The 19,936-nt window shown below is 49.7% G+C and overlaps 1 protein-coding gene across 2 annotated transcripts; it reads right to left on the bottom strand.

Annotated features, from left to right (window-relative positions):
- Window positions 1-6,600: 6,600 nt before the first annotated feature.
- Window positions 6,601-19,545, bottom strand: AP1M2 (adaptor related protein complex 1 subunit mu 2). 2 transcript variants are annotated; one of them, XM_037504367.2, is made up of 12 exons: window positions 19,431-19,545; window positions 16,472-16,628; window positions 16,167-16,234; window positions 14,407-14,537; window positions 14,157-14,304; window positions 13,938-14,064; window positions 13,345-13,487; window positions 13,187-13,258; window positions 8,621-8,779; window positions 7,957-8,082; window positions 7,414-7,489; window positions 6,601-6,991 (listed from the first exon to the last, which is right to left on the bottom strand). In XM_037504367.2, exons 1-12 carry the CDS (start codon window positions 19,470-19,472, stop codon window positions 6,969-6,971), a joined length of 1,272 nt encoding a protein of 423 aa, XP_037360264.1. In that variant the 5' UTR covers window positions 19,473-19,545; the 3' UTR covers window positions 6,601-6,968. The 2 variants fall into 2 exon arrangements, with proteins under 2 accessions (XP_037360264.1, XP_037360263.1); XM_037504366.2 differs by having other exon boundaries at window positions 13,345-13,493.
- Window positions 19,546-19,936: the final 391 nt, after the last annotated feature.

Here is a 19,936-nt window from a genome sequence, read left to right on the forward strand (position 1 = left end):
TTCGAGACCACAGGGTTCCGTCATCTATCCTAATGGGCGGTGGGCAGAAAAGCCTGATACTTTTTACCTTACCCTACAGGCCTGTTACTGTGTACTAGTCACCCAACTGGAGAACATGCTGGGTGGCTTCTACAGGATGTCTACTGTGTAGGGCGAAGACAATAAATATTTTCAGAGTGATAAAAGCTACGTAGTTGATAAAACATAAGAGATAGCCTTTTGGGAAAGCAAAGCCATAGAAATAGAGTTCTGGGAGGACTTCCTAGAGAAGATGACATTTGACCTGGGACTTGAAGGTGAGGGAAGCAGCCATATGGGGAAGAGGGGTGGGGAAGCATGCCAGATGGAGAGCACTACAGATGCAAAGGCCCTGAGTTGGAAGCATGGCTGGTATATCCAGAGTGAGGTATAGAGGGCGGGGGTGGGGGTCTTATAGGGCAGCCCCGATATTGAACGGGCTGCCTGGCTGTGGGTCCTCACCCGCGCGCTTACAAGGGACTTATTAATACTCCACTACAGGCATACACAAAAGGTTAATAAAAGGTTTATTTACAAGGGAAAAGGAAATAAGGAAAATGTACAACTCAGGGAGAAAATAGGGAAATAAAGTCTTTAATGCGTCCTACCCGATCCGCCGACCTGGAAACCCAAAAAGCACTCTCTGAGCTGGCCGGACACTGCGAGCTGGCAGAGAGTCAAAATGGGGGACCTCTCCAAAGCCCACGTGTCTGGCTTTATACCAACCTGGCTGCTTAACCCCACCCTCAGGTCCCAGCCACCTTCCCTTTGGTGGTGATGGGATTTGGAGTTCCCAGGGTCTTTGGCTTTGGCCTGGGGTGGGGGTGGAGTCCACAAAGCTTGTATGGAATTAGCTTTAGGACATCCTTTTCCCCCTAACAGGGGGATCAGGATGGGGTGAGGGCAGGTAGGACTAGGGATGCAATGCAGATCAGACCAGCAGGATGCGTTAAGCACTTTTTTTTTTATATTTAAAGAACAGGTTTGTAATGGCAGGAACTGGCCACTGAGCAGGTTTTCTGATCCAGCAGACCGGGTAAAGGAGGAGTCAGAGTCCTCAGTGGTTTTTTTTTGCAGGTCTTTTATTGGGATTACCAGGTACATGGCAGGCAGGGGTGCTGGGGGGCCAGGAGGCTGGCAGGCCTCCCAGCCCCCAGCAAGTCTTCACTCTATCTGGGTTCTCCAGCCTTCTCTCAGCTTCTGCTTCTTTTGCTTCTCTCTCGGCTTCTAATGCTTCTTTCTCGGCTTCTCTTTCGGCTTCTACTGGTGTCCCGGTGACGCCGCCCTTAAAAAGCACAGTTTTAGCCCAGGTGAATCCTATCTACCTATGCCCACACCCTACTCCAGGTGCCCGCCATCAGGCATGCATTCAGGACCGCAAGGATCCATCATCTATCCTGATGGCGGGAGGGCAGAAAAGCTTGACATTTTTCCTTACCCTACAAGGTTTATTAGGGAAAAGGACAGAAAAATAAAGGACACTTATATAGATACAAGCAGACAGGAAGAGCTGCCCCAAAGGGACAGGTTTGCTAAGAGAGGCCTGCATAGTTGCTGGCAGGCAGCCTTGAGGAGAGCAGCCTCTGCTGAGGGAGGTCAGTGAGACAAGTCCCAGCATGGTACAGCTCACAGGCAGGCAGGAAGCTGCTGCCCTGCAGGAGAGAGTTGGTAAAAAGAAGCACCTGCAAAGTCACAGGTGCTGCCGCTGTTAAGCACTTCTTTTATGGGACCCTTGACGGTGGCCGGGGGATCGAACTGGTGCTGCAGAGGCTGTGGGCAGCCTTGCAACCCAGTGGTCAGCCGCTGCACCACCAGGGGAAGCCCTGTTAGGCACTTCTAACAGGATCAGAACTACTACCATGTGAGGGTTCTGGATAAAGAAGGATACCACTCAGAAGTTAGTTGGAGCCCTCTGGTGGCCAAAAGGAAGGTGGAGGATAAAGATGGGCTCATCAGGGAGCCTGTGGACTGAGTTGAAAACAACTGTGCTGGTCAAACTGAGATTATAACAGTACCAAAGGTGTGGCACAGGTCACTGTTTATGGGTTCTCACCCATGTGCTAACAGTTGCAAGACACCACATAGGCACAGGGTGCAATAACAATGGGGTTTATTTACAGAGATTGAGGAAAAGGAAAGTTTCTAAGGTTGCCAGTGGCCAGTTATCTCACCCCAGATAGGGCCCACAGTGTAGAGTAGCCCCCAAACAAAGGCCACTTGTGCAAGATGGCACTGTCCCCTTCGACAAGAGCCTGAAGCTGCTGGCACATTGGTAAGCAGTGGCACACTGGAAGCTGGAAATGCTCACAGCTGGGTCTGCTGAGGTGACACTGCAGTGACCCCAGCAATAGTCTAAAGGCTGAGCTAGACAGCACCAGACACCAAACTCAGCAGCACCAGGAGGCAGTGCCAGACAATCAGAAATGGTGGAAAGCTGGCAACATTGGCTGACATAGCACTGGCCACTGGTCAGCAGTGATGGTAAACACCAGTCACCAGGAGGTGGTGGTGTAACCAGTGGCTGAAGCCAAAGACTGTTACGGGTGGTACCCCCTGGAGGGGGCTGCTGGTGAGGATAGATAGCCCCAGGGAAAATGCAAAAAAAGTATTGCAAGACACCACATAGGCATAAGGTGCAATATCAATGGGGTTTATTTACAGAGATTGAGGAAAAGGAAAGTTTCTAAGGTTGCAAGTGGCCAGTGGTGGGGGTGGAGACTTTGAAAAGAAATACAAGGGATTGCAGAAGCAGCCCCCAGGATTCAATGTTCAGGATTCAGCTTTTGGGATTTCAGCATTTTCAGATCTTCAGGATTCCAGGGTCAGAGAGTTCTGCTCCAACCATGCCCATCTTCCAGAAGGCTGGTCAGTCCTCTGAAGGACGTGGAGAGGTTTCCAGCAGCCAACTGCAGGGAGTAAAAGTTTGGAGGCTTTGCAAGTAGCTGAGCACCATAAACTGTTCCCAATTTTGCTCTGTTATAGTCTGGCAAGAAAGGCGAAGACCTGGAGTTGGATGCCTTGCTGAGCTGCATGAGTGGGGCCATTTGTTGGGTCATTTGGCTGCTACAGCTGTTGTTTTAAGTGTCACTTGTCTGGTGCCGTGCTGGGGCATCTCAGCAGTTCCAGTGAGCATCTCCTGTTGTGCTTCTGCTGTCAACGAGGCCTATAGTCTTGTTGCCATGTGTTCCAGGTCTGTAGTGGCAGGAAGACACCATTTTGGGAGCTTTTGTATTTAGAACTTTAAAACACTGGACACTGGGCCTCCCCAGTGGCACAGTAGTTGAGCGCTGGGCTGTGAAGCTGCCCGCAGCCTCTGCAGAGCCGGTTCAATCCCTGGCTGCCGGCAAGGGTCCCACATGGCGAGCAGACCTCTCCTGTGGCACCCGCTGCTCCCCTCAGCAGTGTATTTCGTTAGTCTGCCTGTTCTGCTCCCTGCTCTGGCTCTGGTGAATCCTCTCACCCTCCTGCGCTTCTGACTGTACCCAGTGCTTGTATAAATAAATAAATAAATAAACAAACAAACAAACAAATAAATAAATAAAACACTGGACACTGCTTTGGGTGAAGTAAACAGCCATTTTTGGCCTCAGTAGCTCTTCGTTTTTCCTTGGTTTGTTAAATAAATCCCATTATTGTTGTTCTCTGAAACTAAGTAGTCTTGCAATTGTGCATGTGAGTAAAGAACTCAGACAGTGACCAGTAAACTATTCGGGCAGTGTCCTTGGTCAGTTTTAGTGCTCCCCTTGCTGCCTTGTATCAGTGTCAGAGATACCAGTTCTTTGTGAGCTATTGGCATGAGCCAATAGCAACCAGCCCTTTTGAGAAACTGTACCCAGGCTTACTGTGCTCCTTGCAGGTGATGTCAGAAAAAGGGCTGGAGGCAGGTCAGCAGCTGGGTCTCTGCAAAGGTCTGTGGTGGTTTGGAGGTAGTGGAGGTCATGAAGGTCTTGGAGTCTGGAAAGGTCTGTGGAGTCTACTGAATCCTCTTCTGAAGGCTTCTGATGAATCCTCTCCAGAGGCCATCTGGTAAATCCCATGCCTCACGCTGGCTCCTGTTCTGCCTTATATTCTCTTCAGGCCCCCCCCCCTACTCCCCCTACCCCCTGCCAGCCCCACAAGCCATTTTTCAATCTTTTTTTTTTTTTTTTTTAAGATTTATTGGGCCTCCCTGATGGCGCAGGGGGTTAAGCACTGCACTATGAAGCAATCCACAGCCTCTGAAGCATGAGTTCGATCCCCAGCTGGCCAGGGAGCAGCCCACATAGCGCAGCAGACCCCTCCTGCCTCGCCCGGTGCTCCCCTCAGCAGTGTATTTCAGTCAGTCTGCCTGTTCTGTTCCCCACTCTGTCTCTGGTGAAACTTCTCACCCCCTGCATCTCTGGCCTGTGCCCCAGCTCTCCTATGCATAAATAAATATTTTTTTTTATTTTTTTTTTATAATTTCTTTTTTTTTATAGAGGCATGTTTTATTTATTTGTTTGTTTGTTTGTTTGTTTATACAAGCACTGGGTACAGTCGGAAGCGCAGGAGGGTGAGAGAATTCACCAGAGCCAGAGCGGGGAGCAGAACAGGCAGAAGGACCGAAGTACACTGCCGAGAGGAGTAGCAGGTGGCAGGAGAGGTCCGCACACCATGCGGGACCCTCCTCCGGTGGCCGGGGAGCAGCTGGGGATCGAACCGGCGCTGCAGAGGCTGCGGGCAGCTTCGCAACCCAGCGCTCAACCGCTGCGCCACCGGGGAGGCCCTAAATAAATATTTTTTTAAAAAGATTTATTTATTCATACATACAAGAATCAGGATACAGGTCAGACTCATGGGAGGGTGAGAGGGTTCACCAGAGACAGAGTGGGGAACAGAACAGGCAGACTGAGTGAAATACACTGCTGAGGGGAGCAGCGGGTGAGACAGGAGAGGTCTGCCACGCCATGTGGGATCCTTGCCAGCCAGCCGGGATCGAACCACACTGCAGAGGCTGTGGATTGCTTCATAGTGTGGTGCTTAACCCCCTGCGCCATCAGGAAGGCCCAATAAATCTTTAAAAAAAAAAAAATTGAAAAATGGTTCAATCAGGCTGTGGACAGCTTCACAGTACTGCGCTCAACAGCCTGTGCCACCAGGGGAGGCCCTTAATCTTTTTTTTTTAAGATTTATTTATTTGTGGGCCTCCCTGGTGGCGCAGTGTTTGAGCGCTGGACTGTGAGGCTGCCCGCAGCCTCTGCAGCGCCTGTTCAATCCCCGGCCGGCCAGCGAGGGTCCCACATGGTGCGTAGACCTCTCCTGCCGCGCCTGCTGCTCCCCTCAGCAGTGTGTTTCATCAGTCTGCCTGTTCTGCTACCCGCTCTGGCTCTGGTGAATTCTCTTACCCTTCTGCGCTTCTGACTGTACCCAGTGCTTGTATAAATAAATAAATAAATCTTTTTTAAAAAAATGCAAGTGAAGCTCATTTCAGAGGGAGCTGACTATTATTAAAAAAAAAAAGATTTGTTTGTTTATGAATAGAATAACTGGGGTGTAGGCCAGAGGAGTGGGGGAGGGGGGTGAGAAGATTCACCACAGAGTGGGGAACAGAATAGGCAGATCTACTGAAATACACTGCTAAGGGGAACAGTGGGCAAGACAGGAGAAGTCTGCTGTGCCACATGTGATAGCATGATATCTGGCCAGGGATTGAACTCAGGCCACACTGGTGATAGTGTGATAGCGCTGAGACTTAACTCCTAGGCCACCAGGGAGGCCCCATTTTTCAATCTTAACTATTTGCTTGGTACCAGCTAAGCACCAATCAGCTCGCTCCTTTTTCAATCCACATATGAACTCAAGTCCTTGAATGTAACTGGCAAGCTCAAACCTGATTGGTCCACTGAGCAGCTCAAACTTAATTGGTCCACTCATGATCCTGACACCAGATTCAAAAGGGAAAACCCCAGCACCTGTCCAGACCGAGCCTGCACTGTGTTCAGGGCAGGCTCCTGCACTGGTGGGCTCTGGAGGACTACAACTGAAGCCAGCTTCCTTGGGGCCACAGGCACACTGCACCCAGCACCCTCAGCAGGGCCTGTGTAACAATACAGGGGGTCCTGCAGCAGCGCTAGGACATGACTTCAGGGAGTCACAGCACTGGAGCTGCCTCCATGGGGCCAGATGATCCTCCCAGCAACCCCAATCCAAGAGCTGCAAGGCTGGGGGTTAAGTTTTCCCTGAAGCCACTGCAGCCACCAGATGTCAGGGTAGCCTGGGGCTACCTGCAGGCAATGTTCTGAGGCAGGGGGTGGGAAACCTCTTGTTGCTGCTGATCACTGCCAGAGCAGCTTGGGCGGTGGGCAGAGAAACTCCTGCCACTTTCAGAGCAGCCGGCATCTGCCAGCATGAGGAAAACACCAAGGCTGCCTGTAGGCAGTGCTCTGAGACTACCTGCTTCAACACAGCCTCCGTGCCCCACAGCTGAGTGGAAGGGCCAGTGTAACAAGATAACCAGGGCTGAGGAGTGCATGTGTTGTCCGTTCTCATCCCAGCTCTCAGGAACATCTCTGGCACCCCCAGGTCCCAGCCAAGGAGCACATACACAGAGGCTAGATGCGTCTTTTTAATGCCATCCTAAAACTCAGAAAGGGGGGCGGGGAGGAGGGCCCCCATTTAGGCTCAGCAAATGTGAAGGTGGAGGGTCCCCCACATCCCGTAAGGCAGGTCACAGCAAGAAGGCACTCATAAGGGGGCTTCAAACCCCCCCTCTATTTCTTCATATAAAAGGAAGGAGGAGGATCCCAGAAGGAGAGGAGACCCTTCCTCACAGCCTATAGGTACAGATATAGGTGGGACTTGGAGCAAGTAACTGTTAAGTCAGGCTACACACACACACACACCACACACATACCCCTTTCTTCCCTCTAAAGTCTGAAGTCAGGGCCTGAGGAGAGGGAGGCCCATGTTCATGCTCCCACCTCTTCTCCCTTCTAGGTGGTACGAAGTTGATAATCTGGAGGGAAACAATGAATAGGAATCATTTCAGATTTGGAGAAAGGGGAAAGAGGGACAGTCTCATTCCCCAGGTCTATCCTCATTCCAGAGCTTATGCTTAGCCCTGCAAATAGTAACAAATCTAGCATAAGGTCAAATACAGGAAAAATAAACTTAGCAATGAATCTGTTTTCAGGCAACAGGTAGAGGTGGCTGTGTGTTCAGCTCCTCGTCCAAACCCCATCACCATCCTAGAATGGCAACTGTTCCCACTTTAAAGTTGGGTAAGTGAGGCCCAGGATGGCAAAGTGACAAAAATGGGCTAAGTCAAGGGACAGGCCTGTTAGGTTTTGGAACCCTTCAAGTCAGAATGTAGTCAAAGCCCTGGAGACCATCCCTTTCATCTCCTTGACCTCTGTCCCAGGGAGCAGGCTGCCTTACCGCCACTCTGGGTGATATAGCGAACCCAGGGCAGGGCCTGGTAACCACTTTTCTCAATGATCTTCATGTATCGAACCTGGAAGAGAATGGAAAGAAGTAGCCCAGACTTGGGGAGCTCAGTGGGGTCAGGGGGCGGCACAGGAGAGAGTTGTGGAATATAAACAACTTGGGAGAAGAAGATGGCACAGGCTGGGAGTAATGAGATAATATGACTTAGAACAAAGATGTGGCATGGGCAGTGGGACTGGATGGAATGTGGTCCAGAAAAGAAACAGCACAGTGTAAGAGAATAGCCATAACATGGTTTTAGGGGAATGAGGTGGCACAGGTCAAGGGAATGGTGAACAGCTTTTGGGTGGGAGAGCTAGTGAATAACTTAATGGGGAATAAGGTGTCACAGGCAAAAGAGAGAAGTGGAAAGACAGGATGACAGCAGAGGAGAGGTAACCCAGGTCAGGGAACGGAGGTGACCCAGCCAAGGAGCATGAAAGAGGAGAACCCACTGAAATCAAAGAGTGGAGTCACCCTGCTAACTTCCCTCACCTGAATTCCAGAGACAGTGAAATAGGGGATCTCAAACTTGACCCCAATGGGGGGCCGGCCCTCCACCTCCTCCTTCTCCACGCTGGGAAGGCCAAAGTGGGCACGCATCAGGTACTCCTTGCCTCCCTGAAGGGACATGGGGACATCAGACACATGGAAGGACTCCTATCTACCCCAAATCATCCTCACATCAGCACCCAGAGCCAGCTCTGCAATCAGCCAATTTCACAGACAAGAAACAAAGGCCCAAACTCCCTGGTGTAGCTTCTGACTGCAAAGCCTTGTCTGGTGGCTTTTAATGATTATTTTCCTTTTTTTCAGGTGCTGATGACCACCCATGTCCCCCAGATCCCAAGTTCAGGCTAAATCCTCCAGTCACCCAAGTACTTGGGTAACAGGATCCTGATCATTTCACAAATTAAGGCTCCATGAAGGCAGGTAGGTTTCCCAAGCTCAGAGAGACAAGGGTGAGAAGCCAAGACCGGTTTCCTTCAGACCTGGGTGGGTGAGTTGAACTATCATGATGGTTAAACTGGATTCCACTTTATAACCCCCAAAGGATAACCATGTGCATACGTATGTGGATCTCTGGTTTCTTCTCTGCCATGCCCTTGGGCAGAAAGGGCAGGTCCCCCAAGACCCGGCAACCAACTCTAGTGCTCACCGGGAAAGACTTAATACTCCAAATTACGACGTTCTTCTCGGGCACATACTTGGCACTGCCCACACTGGTCTTGAAGCGCGGGGAATCAGCGTCGCTGGGTACGGGCACAGCTATCTCCACACCATTGGCCACTGACTGTTTCTTAAATTGCCCCTTGGCCTGTGCAGGGAGAGAGCATGGGATATGAAGAATTCCTCCATGCATCTGACAAATATTCACCTAGCCTTTTCTAGCACTCTCTCATCAAGACCTCCACGAGTGGGGATATGTATCCTGTCAATTTTACAGATGAGGAAATGGAGGGACAGAGAAATTAAGACATTGGCCTGGAGACACACAGCCAACCAGTGACAGAGCCAGAGTCCCCACCCACAAAAGACTCCAGAGGCCCTGTTCTTGGTGCCTTCCATTTGGACAGTGTCAAATACCCTTGCCTAGTTCCAAATGACACCCTTCAGCCCATCACCATGGAGTTTTCATTTGCTAGAGGCATCTGCTGAGTCTGTCCCTACCATGTGCTGGTCCTGTGGCCAAGCACTTAGCTCTCGCACTAATTCCCTAAAGTGGGATCTATTCCTAAGGTCATTTTATAGATGAGACTGAGGCACAGAGAAAAAGGGTGCTTTGCTGAAGTCACACAGCTGTAGGTAACCAGCATAGCAGGGATTCAAACTAGGCCTGCATTCTCAATTATCACATGCCCTCCTTACAAATAAAGTAATAAATTACAACCTTAGGGCTGTAACCTCGGCTTTACACCCAGGGTTTCTAAATGTTCCATGTACAGTAGCAAGCATTATGACTATTTCTATAATTTTATAGAATTTATAATTTATAATTTGGGAAGAGATATTTTAGAGGTGGGATCAGAGACACAAGGTCTGGAGGTAAGCCAGAGGGGAGTTGGGTGCTCTTTCTGGAAGGCATCAGCTTTCATGGCTCCAGTCCCGTCCCTGCCTACAGAGAAAGCAACATTAAAGATCATTAAGATCCTCCCTGGTGACCACTACCCACTGCCCCTGAGACCCAAAGATGGGGGAACAAAGTCAAATCCAAGAACAGACTCTTGAGAGCCAGGCAGACATGCATGCTATTCTCCCCGGAAGAGTGACACCCTAACTCGTCTAGGCCTCAGTTTCCTCATCTGTAAATAAGAAGGGTAACTATAAGCTCTGGATAAGCTATTACTTGGGGCATTTGGGAGACAGGCACAAGGCTGTGAAACAGAGTAGCCAAAAATTGAGAAAAAAACATGGTGCAGAGGGACAAGAGTGGAAGATTCTCATTGTGGAATGTTCTTCAACTGGAGAAATAGATGAGTACACTGAATTAGTGCTCCTGGGATTCAAATTAAAAGCATCACAAGAACAAAGTAAATCATACAAAAAACTGTAACCCAAATCAGAAGTTGGCAGAATAAAATATTTACAATGGTACATGTAGGTGGCAAAATTATAAATAAAAAAATATTTTATGTAAAATTCAAAATAAATTACATAAAGTTCTTGGAAAGGGGGAAGCAGAAATTGGAGGAGGGACATATGGGACTTGGAGGCTCTGGTCCAACCTGTCCTAGTAAGCTGGGTGGTTCATCATTATTCTGTAACCCATATAAATACACCATAAGTTTAGAGATATAGGTTTGTTCTGAAAGTAAATAAGTAAAGCAGGTCACATATTGGATAGCAATAAGTAATGGGGGCAGGAAGAGCAAAGAAGGATGGTGAGGAATGGTAGACATTGTTATTTAAACTTTTTTTTAATTGAAGTAACATTAATTGAAATAGAGGTTGCAATAGGGAAGTCAGGAAAGTCCTCTCCAAGGAGGTAATATTTAAGCAAACATGTGGATGGGTTAGAGTGGAAAGAACAGAAATAACCAGCGCAAAGGCCCTAAGATAGGATCTTCTCGGGCCTCCCCAGTGGCGCAGTGGTTGAGCGCTGGGTTGCAAAGCTGCCCGCAGCCCCTTAAGCACCGGTTCGATCCCCGGCTGCTCCCCGGCCACCGGAGGAGGGTCCCGCATGGCACGCAGACCTCTCCTGCCGCCCGCTGCTCCCCTCAGCAGTGTACTTCAGTCCTTCTGCCTGCTCTGCTCCCTGCTCTGGCTCTGGTGAATCCTCTCACCCTCCCGCGCTTCTGACTGTACCCAGTGCTTGTATAAATAAATAAATATTAAAAAAAAAAAGAAGATCCTATCTTTTTTTTTTTTGCACTTTTTTTTTTTTCTTTAAGATTTATTTATTTATTTATACAAGCACTGGGTACAGTCAGAAGCGCGGGAGGGTGAGAGGATTCCCCAGAGCCAGAGCGGGGAACAGAACAGGCAGACTGATGAAGCACACTGCTGAGGAGAGCAGCGGGCACGGCAGGAGAGGTCTGTGTGCCTTGTGGGACCCTCACCCTGGCCGGGGATCGAACCGGCACTGCAGAGGCCGCGGGCAGTTTCGCAGCCCAGCATTCAACCACTGCACCACCAGGGGAGGCCCAGGATCTTCTTTAGTGTGCTCCAGGAGCAGCCAGGAGGCCAGCATTGTTGGGGTAAAGGAGGGGGACAATGGAAGGAAATAAAGGTGGGGAGCTGACAGGGCATACTGTGCAGGGCCTTGTGGGCAGCCAGGAAGACTTTGGCTTTTACTCTCAGCTAGGTGCCAAGGAGAGTTCTGGACAAAGCAGGGACAAGTCTGCACAGAAGTACTCACAGGCGCCTTCTGTGGAGGTAAAGTCTGGAGCTGGGAGATCCAGACAGAGGGAAAGAATGGGTACAGATAAGCAATGATGGGGCTGACCAGGGTAGAGGCAGATTATGGATTTTATCTTGATGACTATGCTGACAATACATACATGACCCTTGAACAACAAAGGCTTGAATTGCTAAGATCCACTTACATATGGATTTTCTTATAAACAGCAAATATAGAGCCTCCCCGGTGGTGCAGCAGGTTGAGTGCTGCACTGTGAAGCTGTCCGCAGCCTCTGCAATGAGGGTTTGATTCCCAGTCAGCCAGGGAGAAATCCACATGGCGCGGCAGACCTCTCCTGCCTCACCCACTGCTCCCCTCAACAGTGTCTTCAGTGTGTCTTCCTGTTCTGCTCCCCACTTTCTCTGGTGAATTCTCTCACCCTCCTGTGCCTCTGACTTGTACCCCAGTTCTTGTATGTATAAATAAATCTTAAAAAAAAAAAAAAAGCAAATATAAACTGAAGTTATCCATAAATACAGTACAGAACAGTAAATGTATTTTGTCGTATGATTTTTTTGTGCTGAAACCCATGATTGCTCTTATGATTTTTTTTTAAAGATTTATTTATTTATGCATACAAGAACTGGGGTACGGGCCAGAGGTGCAAGAGACAGAGTGGGGAACAGAAAAGGCAGATTGACTGAAATACACTGCTGAGGGGAGTGGTAGGCGAGACAGGAGAGTTCTGCTGCGCCATGTGGGTAGCTCCCTGGCTGGCCGGGCATTGAACTCGTGCTACAGAGGCTGTGGATAGCTTCATAGGTTGTGTCTTAACCCCTTGTGCCACTAGGAAGAACCGCTCTTATGATTTTGAATAACAATTTCTTTTCTCCAGTTTGCCTTATTATAAGAAAATGGTTCTAATACAAAGAACATATGAAATATGTGTTAATTATTAAGGTTCTTGATAAAGTTAACAACAAGCTATTAATGGTTAAATTTTGGAAGTGTCAAAAGTTATGTGCAGAGTTGCAGCCATGTGGGGGTTGGCTCCCTTTACTCCTGGGGTTGTCCAAGGCTCAGCTATGACTGTATTCACTGACGGTTTGTCTGTCTCCCCAACTAAGCTCCTTGAGGGCAGCAGATATAACTTGGTTTTCTTCCCTCATGTCCCTTAGTTTCTCTACAGAGTAGAAGCTCTATTAAAATCATTATATGAGGGGCCTCCCTGGTGGCACAACGGGTTAAGACAAAGCACTATGAAGCTAGCTGCAGCCACTGCGGCACGAGTTCGATCCCCGGCCAGGTAAGTGACCCACATGGAACAGCAGATCTCTCCGGACTCACCCACTGCTCCCCTCAGCAGTGTATTTCAGTCAATCTGCCTGTTCTGCTCCCCACTCTGTCTCTGGTGAATCTTCTCACCCCCTGCACCTCTGGCCTGTAACCTAGCTCTTGTATGCATAAATAAATAAATCTTTAAAAAAAATCATAATATGAATATTTAATGCAGCTTCCATTGTTTAAAGCACTGCTGAGAACCTACTATGACTTGACACTGGGGAAAAGACTGTGGGGGAAAAAATCCATGAGTTAAAAGGGGCTTTGAAGAAAAATAAGGGGGAGTGGAAGGAGGAGTAGAAACAAGGGCTGTAGAATCGAGGAAGGGAGGGAGCCTTGGGCACAGCTGCAGGCAGAGAGGCCCAGAGAGAAGGAAGAAAAGCCCCGCAGTGGAGAGGGGGCCATGCTTGGCATATTTGAGAACCAGCCAGGAGACCAATGTGGCTGGAAGACTATGAGGAGCCAAGAGGGAGGTGGGAAAAGAGGTTGTATTGCTGGGTGATTGGCAACAGATAAGCGCAGTCAGTGTTCGCCCAGACTCACCTTGACCATGATCTCCACACGGCTGTGGGAGAACTTCTCAATGACGGACTCGATCCAGATCAGTGGCTTCACCTGGATTGAAGGTAAAGGAAAAGAGTTCTTGGAGCACCTGGAGTCAGATCTCCCCTCCTACTAGGTGTGGTTTGACTTTGCCTTACCTGGGTGCTGAGGCGGTAGGACATGAGCTCAAAGTCACCATCAGGCGGGATGAAAGAGATGGTGCGGTCATTGTCAAAGCGAGAGAGACGCACACACTGGTGGAATTTCACATCTTCCAGCTCCACAGACTTGTTCTTGCTCCCTGAAACTCGGAGCGGACCAAGTAGGGTGACCCTGGGGGCTGGGGCAGATTTCCTACCCATACCTTCTCCACCTATTGCTACTATAACCTCATTTTGCTGATGAGGAAACAGATTCAGTGGATGAGCAAATTACCCAGAGTCACCCAGTTGGTCGGGGCAGAGCCAGGATCTGAGCCCAGGCAATCTGGCTCACAGTCAGATTCTCAAGTGTGATATTATTCTATCTCCTACTCGCACCAGAATGTCAGCTCTATGAAGTGAGGGATTGCTTTCTGCTTGGGAGACACTCAATAATGCAGCAGCCTTTGCTTAGTGAGCCAGTAGCCTCAGTTTTGGGTCTACCCAGAAGAGGGCGTGCAAGCTCTTATTTCAGAACCCCCAGCAATTTTCTGGGTCTCCAGATGAGTGCAGTCCCCCACTCCCAAGGGTGGCCCTCTCCAGGAGCTTACGGCCAGTGAGTTCGAAGAGCACACGGTCATTGAGGCCCAGCCGTAGCTCTGGCATTCCAGACAAAAACACCTTGAGCTTGATGGTACCCACAATCTCACTCAGCAGGACGCTGCCATTGGCATTGACCTGAGGATGCACACATAGGGGTCAGCAAGGATAGGTGCCCCTCTCCTGACCAGAGGCCTTGGCAGGGGTAGAGCAGAAAGGTGGAGACTCACCAGCAGGTTGACTGACTCTATGACATCAATAAAGACCTCGTTTTTCTTGTACTTGATGCCCTCAGAGCGCCAAGACACAGCATTGGTGACAGTGGGTGGCACGCGTGACCTTCCAGTCTCCAGCTTGTTGCCCTGCTGGGTGATGTACCTGGCAGGAGCAGGAAAGCAGGGCGAACAAGCAGCTGGACCCAGAACACCTCAACTTCTTACCACCCATTACCCACACATGGCTGCCCCACAGCCCACTCACTCCTGCAGGATCTTGCTGTCAGTGGTCTGTGGGAAGCCGAAGTCCATGAGCTCATCCAGCAGCTCATAGACTATGACAAAATTGTCTCGAATGCTCTCCTCTTCCAACTCCTTGAAGTACTCAGAGAATACCTGGAAGCCAGGAGGGAAAGAAACACCCTCAGAAGTATAACTAGTGTAACTGTGGACATGGGCTACATTCCCACTCAGCCAGTCATCCAGAAAGCAACTGTGGTGCACCTACTACATGTTGGTGTCAGGACATTCATGGTGATCAAAGCAGGCAGGGTCCTGCCCTGGGGAAAATGGACTGGTAATGGAACCAATATAAGCCAACATGCTGGGTGCAATAAGCAAGAAAACACAAATGAAGTCGGAGCCCTTCTAGAAGTAGTAAGGTCGAGTAAGACTTCCTAGAGGAGGGAGTGGAAGGGCTCACAACATTTTTTGTAGACCATGTGTATTTGGTGATGTGGATGGCCCCCCACAGAATAAGGTTTATAATTACATAAAATAAAATACACAGGATAGCAAAGGAAACTTGCTAGGCAAAAATAAATCTAAGCTCACAGACTTCCTTCAGGAAGCCCATAAACCTTTGGTTGGAGTTCCTGGGGATTAGCAGAGAATCTACCACTCATCCTACATTTAGAGCACCTTCTGTCCCTTGTTCTGCTCCATCCCACTGGCTTTCTTTCTTTTTTTTTTTTTAAGATTTATTTATTTATGCATACAAGAGCTGAGGTCAGATGTGCAGGAGGTGAGAGGATTCACCAGAGACAGAGTGGGGAACAGAACAGGCAGATCCACTGAAACACACTGCTGACGGGGGCAGCGGGAGAGACTGGAGAGGTCTGCTGTGCCATGTGGGTCAGCTCCCCAGCTGGGGATTGAACTCATGCTGCAGTGGCTGCAGATTGCTTCACAGTGCTGAGACTTAACCCTTTGCACCACCAGGGAAGCCCTCACTGGCTTTCTTTCTTGTCCTACCACAGGGCTTTTGCTTTTGCTGTTCCCTTTGCCTGGAACACACTTCTAAAAGCTCCTTATCACTCAAGTGTCACCTCCCTCTGCCCCTTCCTCCAAGTATCATGGTGACTAGTGCCCAGTAATTAGTTATCATAATGTCCTATTTCATCTTCATGCCCTGTAACTGCTCAGGATAGGCAGGGATGATGTCTCTCTTCTTTCCTTTCCCACAAGAAGGAGACGAATCAGTAAATATTTCTTGTTTGTTGAATAGTATTCACTGAGCACTCTCTCAGACATACAGACTGGCATATAGTAAGCAAACAATAAATTGTGATTTCATAACTTGAGTGAGAGTGCTAATAATCACAAACCTTTATTAAACACTTACTGTATACTGAGCACTGTTATAGGCACTTCAGAGATATGAATTTGAGGCAGAACTTACCACTCCCAGTTTAGAGGAACAAAGATGACCAATGACTAGCTCAAGGTGACACAGCTAGGAAATGAGGGTGCTGGGATGGAAGCCCAGTTCCCTTGGGTTTTGATTTGAGCCATATACCCTTTGGAGACCTCTTTGGTCCTTGCCCTGCAGGGAGAGATGATCTAATGGCAGCTAATGAGAACACAGAGTGATGGGGTTTTGATGGGGGCAGCGCTGGCAGCTGTAAACCCCGAGGCATGCCCAGAGGAGTCAGGAAATGGTTCCCAGGAGAAAGGAATCCTGAAAGAGGAAGGCAAGGCAGGTGGACAAACAGACCAACCGGCTAACAGGAGGCCAAGACCTACCTCTACTGTCTTGTAGAGGAATGAGTACACCAGGGAGGCATTGGCATTCTTCAGCGTGGTGGCCACCACTGCAGGCATTGAAGTTAAGGAAAAGGCACCATTTTGGAGCATACAAATAGAGCACAGACCCCAACAGACATACCCCCTCCCCACATACCGTATCCAGTCCCCTGCCACCACCCCCATGTCTATCCACCCTCCCTCCTACCCCTCTGATATGCTGTGCAATACCTATCTCAGCCCACCCCTCTGGACCCAAGCTTTTGCTACTCCATGCCCCCAGGGATTCCACCTGGGAAGGATACAGTAGAGGTTGCTATGTTTGATCCACAAGAAGTGGACCCGGCCATGACTCAGCAGTGGTGCCAGGGCACCCTCTTCCTCCCGCTGCATGAGCAGAGGCATGAAGTATTCAATCTCACTCATGGGAATGTCACCCTTGTAGTTGCGGCTGATGAGGGGCTAAGGGGGAGCAGAGAAGCATTGGTCACTGCTCCACTTGCATACCCTCCACTCAAGAGCATCAGAGTGCCTGCGTATCACTCTGCTGCTTCCTGGTTGAGGGGTCTGGGCAAGGCTCCACCTTTTTTTTATTTTTAAAGATTTATTTATTTTTGCATACAAGAACTGGAGTGTAGGCCAGAGGTGCGGGAGGTGAGAGGATTCACCAGAGACAGAGTGGGGACCAGAACAGGCAGATCTACTGAAATACACTGCAGAGGGGAGAAGCAGGCGAGACAGGAGAGGTCTGCTGCGCCATGTGGGTAGATGCCTGGCCGGGGATTGAACTCTTGCTGCACTGGCTGGCAATAGCTTGATAGTGCTGACTTTAACCCCTGGGGGTTTAACACCAGGGAGGCCCAAGGCTCCACCTTTTGGTACCTCAGTTTTGTCCTCTGCAAAATGGGTGAGTGATTAACAACAGCTAATATGTCTAGAGCCCTCTCTGAGGGCTGTGAGTAGTGATATCCTCTTTATTCCACAAATGAGGAAACTGAGGTATTGTGGGTTTGCTAGACTTAAGTGGCCTGTTCAGCCACCATTTTTCCTTTTTTTTTAAGTTTTTTTTTTTTTTAAGATTTATTTAATTTATTTATGCATACAAGAACTGGGCTGTAGGCCAGAGGTGGAGGGGGGTGAGAAGATTCACCAGAGACAGAGTCGGGAGCAGAATGGGCAGATCTACTGAAATACATTGCTGAGGGGAGCAGTGGATGAGACAGGAGAGGTCTGCTGTGCCATGTGGGTCAGCTCCCTGGCCAGGGACTGAACTCAGGCCACAGTGGCTGCTGACAGTTTCATAGTGCTGAGATTTTAACCCTTGTACCACCATGGAGGCCCGGCCACCATCTCTCTTTTTTTTTTTAATCAACTTTATTATTTTTTTTAAAGATTTATTTATTTATACAACACTGGGTACAGCCAGAAGCGCGGGAGGGTGAGAGAACCCACCAGAGCCAGAGCAGGAAGCAGAGCAGGCAGAAGGACCGAAGTACACTGCTGAGGGGAGCAGCGGGACGCAGGAGAGGTCTGCGCGCCATGTGGGACCCTCCCCTGGCGGCTGGGGATTGAACCGGCGCTGCAGAGGCTGCAGGCAGCTTCGCAACCCAGCGCTCAACGGCTCCACCACCGGGGAGGCCCCGGCCACCATTTCTTACCTGCAGTTCTGCATTCCTTTTTTTTTTTTTTTCCAAGATTTTATTTTTCTTTTTATACAAGAGCTTTGGTACAGGCCAGAGGCACGGGAGGGTGAGAGGATTCACCAGAGACAGAGTTGGGAACACAATAGGCAGACAACAGAAATACATTGCTGAGGGGAGCAGTGGGCATAACAGGAGAGGTCTGTGGCACCATGTGGGATTCTCGCCAGCCAGCCAGCCAGGATCGAACTCGCATCATGGAGGCTGCAAACAGCTTCACAGCACAGCACTCAACCTGTTGCGCCACGGGGAAGCCCTGCAGTTCCTCATTCCTATACAAGGTCAGAACTGCCTAGTCAATCAGTTATAGGTGCCCAACCTTACAAGGCACCTTACAATTCAATCAAAAGCAGAAAGCTTGGGCCTTCCTGGTGGTGCAAGGGGTTAAAGCACCGCACTATGAAGCAATTCGCAGCCTCTGCAGCATGAGTTCGATCCCCAGCCGGCCAGGGAGCAACCCACATGGTGCAGCAGACCTCTCCTGACTCGCCCACTGCTCTCCTCAACAGTGTATTTCAGTCAGTCTGCCTGTTCTGTTCCCCACTCTGTCTCTGGTGGGTCCTCTCACCCACTGCATCTCTGGCCTGTACCCCAGCTCTTGTATGCATAAATAAATCTTAAAAAAAAAAAAAAAAAAAAGAGCAGAAAGCCTGATCACCCCGGGAAGGGTATGCATTATAAGGTATGATCGGAAACGCCTGGGGGGGCCATTGACTGATACATGACAAGAGACCATGGAAGTTGATCAGTGGAATGCCTTGTTGATAAGATTGGAACCATGGCTGGGGGTCTGGGATCTGGTTTCGATTACAACACATGGACATCAAGCAGATAAGAATTATCTGGTCAGGGCCTCCCTAGTGGCGCAAGGGGTTAAGCGCAACACTATGAAGCTATCAGCAGCTGGCAGGCCAGGGGAGCACCCCACATGGCGCAGCAGACCTCTCCTGCCTTGCCTGCTGCTCCCCTCAGTAATGTATTTCAGTAGATGTGCCTGTTCTGCTCCCCACTCTCCCTGGTGAATCCTCTCACCCCCCCCCACCCCCCGCACCTCTGGCTTACACCCCAGTTCTTGTATGCATACATAAATAAATCTTTTAAAAAATAAAATAAAAGACAAAGCAAATGACAGATTTCAGAAAGGGATAAGGCAGCCCCCAAAGGTCTCTTGCCCCTGATATCTTCCCCATATATTAATACTGTGGAGTGTGAAGGGAATAAAAAGAACAATTTCAGTTGATTGAAATGTTTGGAGCAGGGCTCCTGGGCCAAGTAGTTTACAAGCATCGAGGACTATTAATTCTTATTGGGTGAGGACCACTGTTACCCCCTTTTTAAAGGATAGGTAGATTGAGGTTCAGAGAAGTGAAGCCCCTTTTCCGCAGACACACGGCCAGTAAACAGGGCAGGTGGGATCACAGCCTGGACTCCCAGGGGGTGGGGGAGGGGTGTTGCCACGCCCCCCATGGCTTTCTGGGGCCTCCCTACCGGCGAGGCAGGGCCGCCCCTAGATCCGGGAGAGCACAGCCTTACCTATATATCCACCGAACCCCGCCAACCTCACCTTGCCCTTGACATCCAGGATGAAGACAGCCGAGGCGGACATGGTGGAGCCAGGCGGACCTAGGAGGGAGGGCCAGGAGGCGACAGCGGTGCCGCTTCCTTCTTCCTGCGGAAGCCCAGAGTGCAGGTGAGGGCCCAGGTGAGCACGTCTTAAAGGAGAGGCCGTCAGGTGAGTGCTGCGGTCCGCCGACACAAAGACCAGGGCGGGACTAAGAGGGGCGGGGTTTGGAGTGGAATTGCTGCCCCGCCTCATTTTACCTTTGCACACTTGTGTGCTGATGGGGAGATCCCAAACATCCATCCCTCCATCCATCCATCCATCCCTCCATCCATCCATCCATCCATCCATCCGTTTTTCCTGTCTTTCCCAGGAGTTTGTGAGGCCCATAGGTCAAGGTCTGTGTGCATACACGTGTCCACATTGAGTGCCCAGCACTGGGTACTCAATACTATCTGTTTCATTCATTCATTCATTTATTCATTCATACAATATATATTTACCACTTG

This window comes from Talpa occidentalis, unplaced genomic scaffold (genome assembly GCF_014898055.3).
Source record: "Talpa occidentalis isolate TD23 unplaced genomic scaffold, MPIMG_talOcc4v2.1 talOcc4.12, whole genome shotgun sequence".
Lineage (NCBI taxonomy): Eukaryota > Metazoa > Chordata > Mammalia > Eulipotyphla > Talpidae > Talpa > Talpa occidentalis.

Coding starts and splice junctions, on each gene's coding strand:
- AP1M2 (XM_037504366.2), bottom strand. CDS start 19,472: ATGTCCGCCTCGGCTGTCTTCATCCTGGATGTCAAGGGCAAG. Junction 14,538..16,166: donor TCCTCTACAAGACAGTAGAG/GTAGGTCTTGGC, acceptor CCTGGCTTCCAG/GTATTCTCTGAGTACTTCAA. Junction 13,259..13,344: donor CCTACCGCCTCAGCACCCAG/GTAAGGCAAAGT, acceptor CCTTCAATCCAG/GTGAAGCCACTGATCTGGAT.